The sequence below is a fragment of the Hyaena hyaena genome, unplaced genomic scaffold (assembly GCF_003009895.1).
Source record: "Hyaena hyaena isolate Hyena2069 unplaced genomic scaffold, ASM300989v1 scaffold_1785, whole genome shotgun sequence".
Classification (NCBI taxonomy): domain Eukaryota; kingdom Metazoa; phylum Chordata; class Mammalia; order Carnivora; family Hyaenidae; genus Hyaena; species Hyaena hyaena.
Genome location: NW_024082421.1, coordinates 1 through 16414, shown reverse-complemented (window position 1 = coordinate 16414; position 16414 = coordinate 1). Strand labels below are relative to the sequence as shown.

Below are 16414 nucleotides of genomic sequence, written 5' to 3'. Positions count from 1 at the left end.
ATGCATTGCATGAGCTCATTGGATCCCCCACAAGTATCCTTTATCATTCCTACTCTGCAGACGAGGCTGTTAGGCGTGCTGTAAGGTTAGGTAACTGGTCCAAGGTCACAGAGCTGGGAAACAGTGGGGTCTGCTTGGGGCTGGAGTCCACGGTTTCATGACCCCAGAGCCTGGGCTCTCAACACCCCCCTGACTGCCCCTCATTTCTGGGCCCAGAAGCCCTTTGTGGTCCTCATGTTTTTCAGCCCAGAACATGCATTTATCCCTGGGCCCCCTGAACTGTAGATCTCTCCGGAACCAGGCTCTCTGCTCAGAGCACACTTCTGGAAGGCTCGCCCACCCTCAGCACACTGATCAGCTCTGAGTAGATTATCAGCCTGCCCGTCCTCACTTTGCAGGTGATGCTTAGGCCCCAAGAAGAAGCAGCACAGGGTCGTGAGGCGCTGCCCTGCGCTGTGGTTGTTATGGAAAGTTCCCAAGGCACATCCAGGGGCCTTCGCTGGGTGGGGCATGAGATAGAGCTGAACTGTGGGCTCTGACCTCTGGCCGCAGTCTTGAGGGGCAGAGTTAGTTCTGGCGATGGGGGGGTGAGGGTGTACGTGGCTGGCGATGGGGGGGAGGTGTACGTGGATGGTTCAGGAGAACTCCTCATGCTCGGAGGCCAGCAGGCCACTGGAAGTGGGGGCGAGTGACCTTCAGGGTAGGTAGGGGGGCCACCTACAGGCCATGATGCACAAAGTCACCAAGGGTAAGTGGCCTGAGCCGGGCGGGAACCGCAGTCTGTCCTGCACGCGCCACTTCGAGGGAAGGCCCAGCCGGTGCTCAGGCCGCCAAAGGACCGAGGAAAGCATTTTGGGAAAGAATTTGATATGTTCTATTTCCAAAAATGATTCAAAGTAGTCATTGTAGGGAAAAAATAGACTTTTATTTTCTCACTTTTATTTTGTGGGTTAGTATGGGTTTTGCAGAATATATCAGGTGGGTGCCTGTGGGTTTTTTTAGTATCTGGGACTCCAGTGCCTGACTGGCCAGCCCCACACCCATATGCCAGCCCATCACCCCATCCCTTCACCCATGCTCTTACCTGCCCACTCCTCCCCTTTCTGTCTCCTTCACCCCCCTTCCTCATCTCTTCTGCCACCCACCCCCCATCCATCCACCTGTCTACCTCAGTCCACTCTGGGGGCCATAACAGAATATCACAGACCGGGAGGCTTCAACAACAGACAGGTGTTTCCTCACTGTTCTGGAAGGTTTTCTGGAGGTTAGAAAGTCCAGGGTCAGGTTTCCAGCAAGGTTTGGTTTCTGGTGACAAGTCTCCTCTTCTCAGCTTGCAGCCAGTCCCCTTTGTTATGGCTGAAGGACAGAGAGAGAGAGAGAGAGAGAGAGAGAGAAAGGGAAGAGAAGAGATACATTTTTCTTCTTTCCTTATAAGGCCACCAATCCTGTCGGATCAGGGCTCCACCATTATGATCTCAGTTTTCCCTTTTGTTTTTTAGTGTTTATTTATTTTTGAGAGAGAGAGAGGGTGTGAGTAGAGGAGGGGCAGAGAGAGAGGGGGACAGAGGGTCCAAAGCGGGCCTTCTGCTGTTAGCATGGGGGACTCCAAGCTGCGAACTGCAGGATCATGACCTGACCCAAAGTCAGACACTTAACAGACTGAGCGCCGTCCCCCGCCCCCCCCACCTCATTTAACCTTAATTATCTCCTAAAGACCCTCTCTCCAAATAGAGCCACACTGGGGGTCAGGCCTTTAGCATATGGATTGCGGGGGGCGGGGAACATAATCAGGCCACAGCACCACGCTGCTCCCACCCAGCCCCTCCCATCTACCCACAGCTCCCACCCCCTTCACCTGCTCTTCTTCTTTTTTTTTTTTTAAACGTTTTACTTATTTCTGGGAGAGAGAGAGAGAGACAGTGTGAGCAGGGGAGGGGCAGAGAGAGCGGGAGATACAGAGTCCGAAACAGGCTCCAGGCTCTGAGCTGGCTGTCAGCACAGAGCCCGACGCGGGGCTCGAACCCACGAACTTGTGAGATCACGACCTGAGCCGAAGTCGGACGCTTAACCGACTGAGCTACCCAGGCGCCCCCTTCACCTGCTCTTCTGTCCACCCACTCAACAATTGTTTATTGTTCCTTCTTGTCCTGAGGTCACTTGCCGCCTTTCCAGCCTCTTTCCCCCGGGCCTTTCTACCGGAACTGCTGTGCTTGGTGTCCCCTGAACGCACTGTGTGCTTTCAGGTCTCTGGGTCTCCGTTCGTGCCTGCTGCACCTGGGATGCCCGCCCCTGCTGCCTCCACCTGCTGCATCCTGGCACCCCTTCCTCCGTGAAGCCTTCCCTCACCAGCCCAGTGCCGTGTGGCTGCTCACACACTGCTTCTCCCCAGGACAACTGCAGTCAGGGTGCCGGGGCGGGGTGGCCCACAGGGCCCTGTGACTTCCCATAGGAGCCATACTTCCAGCTGCAGGAAGAAAGACACCCCTTTCCCACGCCCTCCAGCTGCCTTCGCCCCTGCCTGGCAGGGCCCTGCCGGTGAAGTGGGTGGAGGCAGAGTGACATATGGGTCCCCAGCTCCCTTCACTTAGATGATGTGACTTGGGAAGAGGGGGCTCCCCTCCCCCATGTTTCCTCTCCATGGCCCAGAGACTGGGGGTAGGTGAGCACTTCATTCTCGTGTGGTGGGCGGGGCATTTTGCTGGAGTTTTATTGACTCTGTGCTTCCGCCAAGCAAGCAGAAGAAAGAAAAACCCACAAAAACCCCTTCCTCCATCTCCGGGGGAAATTTCTGACATTTTGCCTGCCCTCTGCAATCAGCGCTCAGCTCAGCTGTGTGGCAAGGTTGGCCAGGGGTTAGTTGCTGGAGGAAGGAAACTGGGAGACCTTTGAGATTGAGAAATTTAGATGTCACTGAATCTCTCTTCTTGCCCAGCCTGTACGTGCTCTTTGTAGCGTCCTTGACAGCTGATCCCCAGCCCTCTGCTTACACACCCCCAGTGATGGGGAGCTCACTCACTGCTACATAACCAGGACAGCCATTACCCACAATGGAGCGTGCTCTATGCCAGCCACACGGCTAGCCCTATACCAACATTAGCTCACCAAAACCCTGATAGGAAGCCCAGAGAGGAAACTTGGACTTGATGAGGTTCAGAGATTTGCCCACAGTCACATGCTAGGAAGGAGCCAGTGGGGGGCTCCAGTGTGGCTGGCTAACTCAGACACCCGAGCTCTTCCCCCTTAGCTGGTGCCGACCCCGGAGACAGAGCATATCAGAGAAGGAGACAGCAGAGTCTATCAGCGAAGAGCCCACGTGGGGGCTACAAACCCCTTCTTATTCTAGACCAGAGGAAGGGATGTCCTTTGCAGATGTACGAGGCCTGCCCAGGTTACCAGGAAAGCTGGGCCTGGTGTTAGGCAGAGAACTGTGGCTTGCTTGGGGCCTGGCGAGTATATCCCATCTTGTCCCAGGAGCAGAGGGTCTCCCCAAGAGCTGTGAGCAGGAAAGAGTGGGAGGAGGCCTCCCCAGCCCTCTGGCCCTTGGCAGAGCTTGGCTGGTCTATAGTTCCCTCCCCAGTCTGTTCTCCCTCAGTCACCAGAAGGAACACTTGGCAAACATCTTTCAGCCCCAATAAGGAAGCATCTGATGGTGCAGATAAGTCCAGATGTTCACCTCCGCTCTGGTCCCCAGGGCCAGGACTGTTCTAGACAACAGCTCAGGGGAGGGAGCGGTGGGGGCAGCTCTCCGAGAAGGGTGGCCTGTGGGGTGGCAAGCCCTCGCAAAATGTGTCTGCTGCAGTGGGCTGTTAGAACATGGGGTGGTGTTGCTGGGAGCCATGGGAACTCACTCCCAGGACACCTGACCTGATCAGGGCATGCACGGGGTCTTCCTGGAGGAGGTGGCATCCTTCTTGGAGGAGGAGTCCTAGGGATGGGCAGGGGTAGGCCAGGCCGAGGTGGGGAGGGGGTGTGTTCTGGGCAGAGGCACAGAATGTGCAAAGTCCTGGAGGGGAGTAGGGTGGGCCGCTGGAGAATTGAGAAGTTTCCATTTGGCTACAGCCCAAGCCCCAAGTGTGCAGGGGGAGCAGGGGAGGGCAGGCTGGAGAGGCTGGTGGCCCAGACTCAGCACGGAGCAGTTTCAGTGGGGGAGTTTTTGAGGCCAGAGCAGCTGGGGGCGGGGGGGGGGGGGGGGGGCCTGATTGCTGAGCCAGAGGTGGGAGGCGGTGTGGGAATGTTAGCATGAGCTTTCAGGACATCTGGAGTCAGCAATGTGCCCTGAGCCAGAGTGGGTGGGGCTGGAGGCAGATCAGGGCAAAGGGATACGTGGGGACCAATTCGGGCGTCACCCCCACAGCTCTGGAGACTTTCTCAACCATTGTTCTTCCTTCCACCCTCCCTCCCTTCTTTTCTTTTCTTTTCTTTTCTTTTCTTTTCTTTTCTTTTCTTTTCTTTTCTTTTCTTTTCTTTTCTTTCTTTCTTTCTTTCTTTCTTTTTTTCTTTCTTTCTTTCTCTTTCTTTCTTCTTTCATTCTTTCAGTTTATTTATTTATTTTGAGAGAGAGAGAGAGAGAGGGAGGGAGAGAGAATCCCAAGCAGGTTCCACGCACGGAGCCTGACATGGGGTTCGATCACAGAAACCATGAGATCATGACCTCAGCCCAAACTGAGTCCAATGCTTAGCTGACTGAGCCACCCAGGCGCCCCTCAGCCATTTTTGTTTCTGATTATGAAAGTGATATTCAGGGGCGCCTGCCTGGCTCAGTCAGTTAAGTGTCTGACTCTTGATTTTGGCTTGGGTCATGATCTCACAGTTCATGAGTGTGAGCCCCGAGTCAGGCTCTGCACTGATGGCATGGAGCCTGCTTGGGTTTCTGTCTCTCCTTCTCTCTTCCCCTCCCCTGCTTGTGCTTTCTCTTTCAAAAAAATAAATTAATTAAATAAAAAGTAGGAAGAAAGTGCTATTCAGTGCAGAAGATCTATGTGGAAGACTGGAAAAGAAGAAAATAGAAATTCTTTGGCTTTGCCTGCTGCAGCCCCCGTGGCCTTTCTGTTTTTTGGCACAAGCCATGCTTGTGCCTGCCTCAGGGCCTTTGCACTGACAGTTCCTTCTGCCTCCAGTGCTCTCCCCACAGCCCTCTGCAGAGCTGCCTGCTTCCATCCTCGGGGACTCCATGAGCCCTCCCTGATCCCACTCTCTGGAGTTCTCACCCTTCTCCCTCTGCCTTCTCTTAGTTCCTGCTTTATTTTTTTCAAAGTGGAAACCACTTTGCTGAAAACCAACTTGCTAATTTCTTTCTGCACTTGCTTGCCTCTCTTCCCTGGGCTAGAGGGTAAATCCCATAGGAGCAGGGACCTCACCTTCTTCTATGTCTAAGTCAGTGCCTGGCACAAAGATGGTGGTCAACAAAGGTGGGCTGACTGAAAACGTAATCCCGCCGCCAGATTAGCCAGATTAGTTGCTCAGGTCCTTGAATAGATTTCATGCAGGAGGGGATTCTAAAGTTCACCCCGAACAGCCCCTGGTGCTGAGAGGTGATTTTAAAGGGATCCAGAGAGGGGATATGGGTGGGGATCAGGAAAATCCCACCAGGGGATGGTATTTCATCCTAAACTTGCTGTATCCAGAGGGTTCCCACTGGGTGGAAATGGAGATGGACAGGTGCCTCAGCCTGGGCAAAGAACATTTGTATTCGTTCCCTAGGGCTGCTGTTAACAACAAACCACAAGCTGAGTGGTCAACACAACAGAAATTTATCGTCTCACATATCTGGAGTCTAGATGTCCAAGATCAATGTGCTGGCAGGGCCATGCTCCCTCTGCAGGCTCTTGGGAAGGGTCTCACCTCTCTCAGCTTCTGGTTGTTTCCTGGCTGGTGGCAGCATGCCTCCAGTCTTTGCCTGGCTGTGTTCCTGTGTGCATGTGTATTTCGTATCCAGATTTCCCCCCGCTTTTTATAAGGATGCCAGTCATCTCAGGTTACGGTCCACCCCAATGATTGCATTTTAATTTAATTGCCTCTGTCAGCATGCTGTCTTCAAACAAGATTGCATTCTGGGGACCCCTGGGTGGCTCAGGCCGTTGAGCATCCAACTTCGGCTCAGGTCATGATCTCATGGGTTGTGAGTTTGAGCCCCGCATCGGGCTTTCTGCTGTCAGTGCAGAGCCCACTTCAGATCCTCTGTCTCCCTCTCTCTCTGCTCCTCTCCTGCTCGCTCTCTTTCTCTCAAAAATAAATAAACATTAAAAAAATCACATTCTGAGATTCTGGGACTTAGGGCTTCAGCATATCTCCTAGGAATTAAATACAGAGGGGGATATAATTCAACCCATAACAGCATTTCAGGACATAGGAGGGGTGCTAGAGAAAAGTCCAAGATGCACAGTGTTGGCTACAGCATAGAGTCCATGAAGTGAGCCATGTACAGTAACGCCAGAGCAGGAGTCAGAAGCAGAGGGAGGCTTGGGAGTGCGAGGCTGGGTCCATATTGATTGGGTGGTCTGAGCATGTGTTGATCAGAAATGTGCCAGGCTCTGTGAGATGGGAATCACTGGTGAGCGAAAGGGAAAGATTCAGCCTCGAGGAGCTGACATTCATGAGAGGAATTCAGACACTGAGGCAATTTGTCCCAGTGTGATCGATCACACATCTAGGTTAAATAGATTACGGCAGAGTTAGGTGGAGGAGGGCGAGGTATACGGGTCTCTGATAGCTTATCACAGAGACGCTGGCCAAGCTGCTGACAAAGTGATACCTTGACAATAACGTGAAGGCTGAGCAGGAGTTTACCAGGGGAAAGGGGAGAGGAACGTTCCCGGCAAAGGGCCAGCTTGTGCAAAGGCCCTGGGGGCAGAAGGGAGCATGGCCCCTTTGGGGACATGGAGATGCCAATGTGGCTAGAGATTAGATAGGGGGCGGTGTAGGTGTGCAGAACCTCCTTAACCCAGTAAGGCCCTAGACCTCTATCCTGGGAGCCATGTGAAGTCTTTGAAAGTTTTAGGCAAGGGAAGATAGGATCAGATTTACCTCTCTGAAAGACCACTGGGAAGCTACTGAAGTTTTCTGAGCTAGAGGGTGTCAGCCAACAAGCTAGTATTTTTGAGAGGTTCTTCCATGTTGTTCTAGAGCAGGGGTTTGCCCTGGGGTCCACGGACTCCCAAGTGCCCATGGGTAGATTTCAGGGAGGCCCTGAACCTGAACGAGGTCACTCATTTTTCATAAGCCTCTAACTAAAATGCCCTGTATTTAATTCCTAACGTTATGAATCAAGACGACAAACCACAGTAATAATATCGTAGTACCTTTTCCATCAGTAGAAATCAGACATTCTCGTGATATATTGCAATTATAGTTGCTACGGTTGTCCTGAAATATTTATGCTCATCAGTACTATGAAGCCATATTTATTAGACTTTCTTTAATGACTTTACAAAGAATCACATATATTGCTAGATCTTAAATTATTTTAATGCTTTGATAACCGTGTTCTCACACGGTTCACTTGTAATCCTTTGTATTTTATTTTATGAGCTCAGAAACACGATTCTGAGCGGTGTCCCAGGTTTCCCCAGAATGACTAGGGGGCACAAGAAATATTGAGAACCCATGGCTTAGCTTCTTTGGTCTGTAACCAACTCAGGCCTAAGTTATTTAGACACAAACAAGACAAAAGAGAAATGACATAAGTCCACGGCACCATAAATTCAGTTAGAATGCCCTCAGCAGTCCATTTCTGTCTGTCTCTGGACTTCCGCTCGCCTTTGAATCATCTCCTTCTCAGGCACCCTGCCCATCCTGCACCTGCCACGACCTGGCAGCACTGGACTTAAACCACCCCTCGCACACCAGAAATCCAACAGTAAAGAGACGGGCAATTTCCCGGTAGCTTTTGTGAAACTCTCAGGGATGGCCTCATTGGCTGGCATGCGTCACGGTGTCTTTTAAGAAGCAATTACAATGGTGAGGAAGATGTGCTCTGATTGGCCTATTTGGGTCATGTGCCCGTTCTGAAGGATGAAGTATTCTGATTGGCCTGTTTGGGTCATGTGCCCATCCTGAAGGATGAAGTATTCTGATTGGCCTGTTTGGGTCATGTGCCCATCCTGAAGGATGAAGTATTCTGATTGGCCTGTTTGGGTCATGTGCCCATCCTGAAGGATGAAGTATTCTGATTGGCCTGTTTGGGTCATGTGCCCACCTGAAGGATGAGGCGTACTCTGATTGGCCTTGGGTCAGTGGCCATCTTGGAATCAAGCTGTGGGCGGGTGGCCAGTCAGAACGTGACTGGACCGAGAGCCCACGCGGCAGGTGACGGCGGCCTGCTCGCTTTGCCCCGGGCGGTCGGTATCAACGCGATTCACGTTGCTTCCCTGTGTAGTGGGAGCAGGGAGCAGTTTGGGGCGGCCCGCTCACCTGCGTGTGTCTCAGGCTGGCTTAGGCTGCTCAGGGTCTAGGGACTTAGGGCTCCCCAGTTCCTGCGGTGAGAAAGGCCACGAGGGAAAGGCCGCCAGTGCTCCTCCGGCGCTTGCTGTGTGCCAAGGACACACGTTTATTTTCACACCCCTGTCACCGGCTCAACAGCCTTAACAACACTGGGCCCAGGGCTCCGCCCAGCTGCCCGCGGCCCTTGAGGACAGCGGGCTTCTCACCAGCCAGCGCCTCTGTTTGTAACCTGAGAGCCGGACTGACATGTCTGGGGGCTCAGGGGGGGAGCTGGGGATGGCTTTAGGGGTGAGAGGTGACGGCTGGGGAGGTGGGGTCTCTGCCAAGGCGGCCTGGCCTGGAGCTTCTCTGCTTCTTTCCCCAGGGCTGACCCCGCACCGGCCTTGTTTCCCGGGGTCACCTGACTGCAGGAAGCAGTGTGAGCCCGACTACTACCTGGACAGGAACGGCCGCTGCACGGCCTGTGTGAGCTGTTCTAGAGGTAAGGGCCACTTTCCCCTTCTAGGGGCAGCTTCACGGGAGGGCCCCCACCCCCCAAGCGGGTGGCAGAGAAGGTGGGGAGCACCCCCCGGTGCCTCAGTTTACCCCTCTGGATTTGTGGTTGGGATCAGCCACAGTGTTTTGCATCTGTAATTAGAGAGACTTAGTTAACCTGTTTCCTCTGGGAGGGACTCACATTTATTGAGTTCAATCTTCACAAGAATCCTAGAAGGTTTTGTTTTGTTTTCTTTCTTTTTTTTTATGTTTATTTATATAGAGAGACAGAGACACAGAATGAGCGGGGGAGGGGCAGAGAGAGGGACACACAGAATCCCAAGCAGGCTCTCAGCACAGAGCCCGACGTGGGGCTTGAACCCACGAACCATGAGATCATGACCTCAGATCATGAGATCAAGACCCCTCAGAGTGGGGGCCTTAACTGACAGAGCCACCCAGCCATCCCCTACTCTAGAAAGTTCATATAAGTAGAATCATAAAATATTTATCCTTTGAGACTGCCTTATTTCACTTAGCATAATGTCTCCAAGGTACTGTAGCCAGTGTCAGAATTTCCTTCCTTTTCAAGGCTGAATAGTATTCCGTTGGTGGGATCTACCACGTTTTGCTTCTCCATTCATGTTGGTGGACACTGGGGTGCTTCTGCTGTCAGCTGTTGTGAATACTGCTGCTGTCTGCGTGAGTCTACACATACCTGTTTGAGTCTCTGCTTTCAGTTCTTTTGGGAATAGACTTAAGTGGAATGGCTGGATCATGTGGTAATCCTGTTAAATTTTTGAGGAATCCTGAGTGTTATTTTTGAAACTGAGTTCAGGAGTCTGAGGACTGGGTGGGAGGCCGTGTGCATCCAGAGACGAGTGTCGTCGTCCTTGCCGGAGCAGAGATCTGCCTTCCCTTCTGCGAGATAGTTATTAGCAGAGCCCCTGCAGCTGCAGAGAGGTGTACCTGACTCCTGGGGCCTCTGCTGATGTCCACCCGAAAGTTAGCCAGTCCGGCACCTTCCCACCTTTGCTCAGGTCTGAGATAACTATGTTTGGGCTACTATTCTTGGAGGGGATGGGGTATTTTTTTTTTAAGTAGGCTTTATGTCCAGTGCAGAACCCATTGTGGTGCTTGACTCATGACCCTGAGATCAGGACCTGAACTGAGATCAAGAATCTGATGCTTCATCAACTGAGCTATCTATCCAGGGGCCCCTCAAAGGGTTTTTTTCATGAATTTTCCAGTGAAATCCACTGCCTTCAGTTGGCCTGCCTCTTTCTTAGATTTTGTAGAATTCTCAGGATTGTATGCTCTCTTCAGTACTGCTTCTGGGGTGCAGGACAGAGTAAGGGGCTACCCCAGTGCAACCACAGTAAGGAAGAGAGAGATGAGAGAGCCTCCTGAGATGGGTTTAGGGGCCAGGCCTGAGAGAAGCCCTTATCATTTCTGCGCACATCCTTTTGGCCAGAATACCATCATATGACCCAACCCAAACTGCAAGGGAGGCTGGGATATGTAGTCTTTCTGGGAGCCCACTTGAATTGGTGAACACAGCATTGTGCTCCAGAGGGCTTCTTTTTATGGCTTCAATTTCCTTTACTTCCTTCCTTGAGCTCCAGGGAATTCTGTTTTATCGCTGCCAGTGCCTGAGAATATTCATTGTACTGATTCTAACAGCTTGTTCTGTTTTTGTTGTTGTTGTTATTGTTGTTTTGTTTTTTTGTTTTCTATTATCTGCTTTCTCAAGAGTTCTTGTGAGTTTGGAGGTCTTTTTTCTTGGTGCTGGTTTTCTCTCATGTGTGGTGACCTCTAGTTCTGCACATCCTATCTGATGGTGACTGGGAGGGGTTCTGTAAGTGGCTGATCTAGGCCTGCAGGGTCCCTGCCTCCCAGGTATGACCGGCCTAGGGCACTGTCCTGATACCTCCTGCGAGAGTCTCCCGGGGGAAATGCTGGGCTTCCGGGTGTGTGGCAGCAGTGGGTGAGAAGCGTGGATGCTCCTGGGACACACCCATCAGCTTCCCTGAGGCCTGCCCCTGCCCTCACCCACTTGGAGACCGGAGCACCCCACCCCAGGGCCTCTCCCAGAATAATCCTTTTGGGTGTATTTTGGGCTTTGATCTCTTTCTTCCATGCATCCCATCTACCTTCCGTATTGCAGGAAGCCTTCATTTTCGGTGGACCAAGGATGCCCTGAATTGCTTTCGAGGGATGTTTGCATTTGTTAATTACTTATACCGGTGATATTTTTCTTCTTGAGATACAATTCACCATATAATTTCCTTAAATTAATTAATTTCTTGAAATAAGCCTCAACGTGGGGCTCAAACTCGTGACCCTGAGATCAAGAGTCACATGTTCTACAAACTCAGCCAGCCAGGTGCCCCTAAAAGTCACCATTAAAAAATTTTTGTTTAATGTTTATTTTTGAGAGAGAGAGACAAAGTGTGAGTGGGAGAGGAACAGAGAGAGAGGGAGATACAGAATTTGAAGCAGGCCCCAAGCTCTGAGCTCTCAGCCCAGAGCCCGACATGGGGCTCAATTCCACGAACCTTATGACCTGAGCTAAGTCTGACGTTTAACCGACTGAGCCAATCAGGTGCCCCTAAAAGTCACTTTATTTTATTTTATTTTATTTTTATACTTTTAATGTTTATTTTTAGTTTTGAGAGACAGAGAGAGACTGAGTGTGAGAAGGGGAGGGGCAGAGAGAGGGGGAGACACAGAAAGGGAAGCAGGCTCCCGGCCCTGAGCTGTTAGCACAGAGTCCAACGCGGGGCTTGAACCAACGAACTGTGAGATCATGACCTTAGCTGAAGTCAGTTTCTCAACCAACTGAGCCACCCAGGTGCCCCCTTTTTAAAAAAATTTTTAATGTTTATTTTTAGTTTTGAGAGAGAGAGAGACCAAGTGTGAGCAGGGGAGTAAAAGTCACCATTTTAAAGTGTGCTGTACTGGTTTCTTTTTGTTTCTTTGTTCTGTTTTGGTTTTATGTTCACAACGTGCCACCACCACTATTTGATTTCAGAACATTTCCACCTCCCCAGGAAGAAACCCCTTCCCTCCCAGTTCTCCCCTTCTTCTACATCCTCACAGTCACTCATCTACACTGCATCTGTATGGATTTGCCTACCTTGGGCATTTCAGCTAAATGGAATCATGCAATATGTGGCTTTTCACGACCGGGTTCTTTCACTTTGCAGTGTTTCATCCATGTTGTAGTACCGGTCATTCCTTTCCATAGCTGAATACTATTTCCTTGTATGGATGTACCACTTTCTGCTTATCCAATCATTGGTTCATGGACATTTGGGTTATATCTACTTTTTGGCTGTTAGAAACCCTCCTGCTATGAACATTAGGTTTAGGGCTCTCCTCCCTAATCCATGGCAACCACTGATCTGTTTACTGTCTTTATAGTTTGGTCTTTGCCAGAATGTCACAGAGTTGGAATGATGCAGCATGTAGCCAATTCAGACGAACTTCTTTCACTTAGCAATATGCATTTAAGAATCCTCCATATTTTTTCCCCCATTTCATTTTAATGGAGTCACGAATGTCTTTTTAATACGATTGTAATGACGTCTAGAGATGTGGGCAGGGATTGGAGGCTGCCTCATAGCCCCGCCTACCGTCTTGCTCATTGCAGGAACCCTCTGGAAAGAAGGGCCGAGCTTGCGGGCTCCCTGCCCGAGGGGAGGCCAGAACGATGTCTTGTCTCCCCTGCCAGGCTGTCCCGGAGGGGTCTCTGGATCCCTTCCCCGGTCCTCCCTCTGTCTCCCATGCCCCTTCTCTGTGTCCCTTAGACGATCTTGTGGAGAAGATGCCATGCTCAGGGAACTCCTCCCGCGTCTGTGAGTGCCGCACTGGCATGTTCTGTGCACTACCAGTCACCAACACCTGTGCCCGCTGCATCCCCCACACCGTGTGCCCTCAAGGGTTGATTGTCAAGGTCCAGGGTAAGTATCCCCACCGTCAGCCCTGCACCAAGACCTGTGCCAAGCTGTACCCCTCCCCCACCTCTGCCCCAGATCTCCAAATGGCCTCTGATCTCCTTCCTCCTTCTTGTTGGACAGACCCTGTCTTCTTTGAGATGCTGTAGGAGCACCAGTTAGGCTCAGAGAGACTGATGGCCTGAGACACGGGCCTGGCTGGGGGAGTGCTGGCTTAGTGGGCACTCAGGGCACAAGTTCTCTGATGCCTGAAAAACAACAGCAAACCTCAAGTCTTCTGTCCTGGGATTTTCCCAGAGTATTTGGGCTGTTTTTCCCAATTCACAGTTGAGGCATTGGGAGTTAGAGGAGCTGAGACACTTGGATTTCTTTTCCAACCTGTTGTGTGAGTTCAGGCAAATTCCTTACCTTCTCTGAGCTTCTGATTTGGTGACAGGACAAGGAGCCTCAGGCCAGAAAGGAGGTAAGAGCCGCAGATCGGGTGTAGGTGGTGCTGAGAGCCTCTCGGGGAGGTGAGGAGAGTGTGGGCTTTGGAGCAGGGCCCGTAGCAGGGCCAGCGCCGCACCCGTTCGGAGGCTGCAGGCCGGAATCCGAGGGAGCCGTGCCCACTGGGGGGGGAAGTGCTCTCGGCGTTCCCATTCCTCACCTGATGCTTTTCCAAAGCCCCAGCCTTACCACCTCTCCGGCCACAGCCCAGTCTTTCCTCACCCCCCACAGACAGCCCGTCCCTCAGATTTTGTCCCCAGCTGTCTCCCTTTCCCACCCCCATTTCCTCCTGTCATTGCTTGCCCATCTAACCTCTCTCTGTGTAACCACATCTGCCTCTCTCTGTCTGTCTCTGTCACCCCACACACGTGCCGTAAAAACCATTCAGCGTTTTCTCATTCCTGCAACCATAACGACACGATCCTTTGGCAGAAGAGAGCCGGTGTTTGAGGGACTTCTCTCTTTAATTCTGTGCCCGTTGGCATTTCTGGACTCCTGGTTTATCAGGCTCCATGTCTGGGATCTGTGATCAAAGAGAAACCGCAGGGGACTCACCACTGTTGAGTCTTCTTTGTCTTATACATATGCCCAGGGTGTTTAGCTGTCCGTAGTGGGAGGAGCAGGCAAAAGATGCCCAGCCCATCTTCCCACAGGCAGTCTCGAAGACGACCTGTGTCCAGTCACCCTCCCTCCCCCAGGTCAGACTCAGGCCAGCTGCCGTACTTTCTGGGTTCCTCTGCCCTGCTCGCTTTCGGCTCCGTGGTCATTCAATGCTTCTCACTCTTACCAGCCCTTTGTGCCTGCTGTCCCTCAGGACATTCTTTCCTCCTGTTCGCTCAGTCACCTCCGGCTCTGCCTGGCCTCTCTGTCCACTGCCCACTTCCTCAAGAGGCCTCAACAACTTGTCCCGGGACACATGTCCACTGTGATCTCTCATCACACAGGGTCCTCTTCCAACAGGGATACGAACACTGGTGTCTGTCTTGGTTTGATGAACGCTGGCCTCCCTCCCTGAGCCGTAGATTCATGAGGGCCAAGGTCATCTCCCCACTGCCTGATCACAGGCCAGGCACAGAATGTGCTCTGCAGAGATATTTGCTGAAGGATGTGGGGGCTCCTGACAGATCAGTGCTGGCAGTGGTGGGGCTCAACTCTGGTCCAGTCCTCCCTGGGTCACACAGAACGCTGTCCTGAGGGGCCTGCGGAAGCCGCCACCTGCAAACAGGGCCAGGTGGGGGGAGTGGAAAATGCTCTGGGCTGGGCATCAGATACCTGGGGTATTGCTTGCTACTGCCGAGGGGCATGTTCCCAGCCCATCCTGGGCTTCAGCGTCCCGTCTGTGAATGTAAAGTTGCCACTAGACGGCCTTGGGGGGACCTTCCAGCCCTGAAACTCTTGCATCTCTGCTAACAGTAGCCTAGAATCTGTTGTTGCAGCTCCTCCAGCAGCGCCTGTGGACCCACTGCGGCCAGCGAGGCCCTTTCGGTGCTGTTCCCGCGCCTGCCGCATGGTGGCGCCCGAGGCCTCTCTTTGCTGCCCCTACGCCCGTGCTGCCCCTAGCGGTGCCACTGGCCACATGCTTCCGTGGAGGGCTTGCGATGTGGCCATGCAGGCCATGCCCTTGACCTCAAACACTTAGCATACAAAATGTAAATATGTCAATAATTATTTTTATATTGATTATCTACCTCTGCATTTTAGATATATTGGTTCACATATATTAAATTAATTTCACATTTTCCTTTTTCTTTTTCTTTTTCCTTTTGAAAATGGGGTTACTTGGAAATTTAAAATGACAGTGTGAGTCACGTCATATTTTTATGGGACATCGCTGCTGGTGGACTTCTGGCCTCCACCGTGGACGCACCCACAGGGCAGCTGTCCAGCTATTAGAGGACAGTAGTTTCTGCTCTAGCGTCAGCCCGTAGCTAAGCCGCAGGCGCCAGCTTGCACGGGTGTTCCCTCCTGAATTTCTCAAAACTCCATCAAGCAGACTGAAGTAGCCCCATTTTGGCACTGGGGAAACTGAGGTCCAGAGATGGCAGGTAAATTGCTCAAGACCACAGAGCAGGGAATGTCTGAGCCAGAGTTGGAATGTCGCACCCCGGCCTTGTCAGCCCAGCGCACTCAGAAATACATCAGCATTGTTCATGCTTCTCCACTGAAGCCTTCAGATCGTCATCCCACACGGGGCACTTGCTCTAAGCAACGGGACAGGGATCCCAAGGGGAAGAGGACGTGCTGCTCATCGGGCAGTCGCTCTGCGTCACACAGTGTGAGGGCACAGCGAGGCTATGACAGAGGTGGCGGCAAACTCAGCTCCGGGTGTTGGCAAGTGCTGAGTGTTCTCCTCTTCACTGTGTTTGCAGGCAGGAGTCTTCAGGAGTCTTTGGGTGGCAAGTAACAAAAGCTCAAAGTCTTTGGCTCCTGAGACTGCACAGTCTGGGGCTGGCTCTGGGTAGTGTCGGGCATGGCTGGATCCAGGAGCTCTGTCTTTACCGATTTCTCAGCTCTCCTCCCCCAGATCCAGACTTGCTTCCTGCCCAAGCCCAGTACAAAGATGGCTTCTCCTTCCTATGTTTTCAACAACCAAAATAAAAAACGCGCTATTGTACCTCTTGGGCTTGGCTTGGGTCACATGCCCATCACTGAACTAGTTCCTCATGGTCTGTTTGGACTAAAGGGATTGATTGGTCTGAACACGTCTGGGTTTACTCCTGGAAGGGTGGGATGTTGAGTCAGCCTCAGCCCCGCACACGGATACTGAGACCGGGGAGAGTATTCCCGGGGGAATGGGGAGGCTTTAGCCCACGGGGAAAGGATGCTGGGCAGGACGAACACCAGGTGGCTGTTCCGTTCCCTATCTGCTCCTTCTGAACTGTGGGTTGTGGTGATAAAGGATCTATTCCTTGAGCCTTGCAGCTGCTCAGTAGCACATCTGTCCACCTTGCCTTGCTGTTCCCTGCAGGCACAGCACAGAGGGATACTCTGTGTGGGCAGCCTTCCCCGGTGAGCAGCCCCGAGCGCTGCACCAGCCCAGAAGACTGCCAGGCGCC

The 16414-nt window shown here is 52.2% G+C and overlaps 1 protein-coding gene across 1 annotated transcript; it reads left to right on the top strand.

Annotated features, from left to right (window-relative positions):
• Positions 1 to 5392: 5392 nt before the first annotated feature.
• LOC120226654 (tumor necrosis factor receptor superfamily member 8-like) lies at positions 5393 to 16409 on the top strand (the record flags this gene model as incomplete). Its single annotated transcript, XM_039224835.1, has 6 exons — positions 5393 to 5408; positions 7778 to 7878; positions 8293 to 8476; positions 8804 to 8920; positions 12726 to 12878; positions 16327 to 16409. Coding segments are annotated over exons 1-6 (654 nt in total), but the record flags the coding sequence as incomplete, so codon positions are not given.
• Between the last annotated feature and the right edge of the window lie 5 nt (positions 16410 to 16414).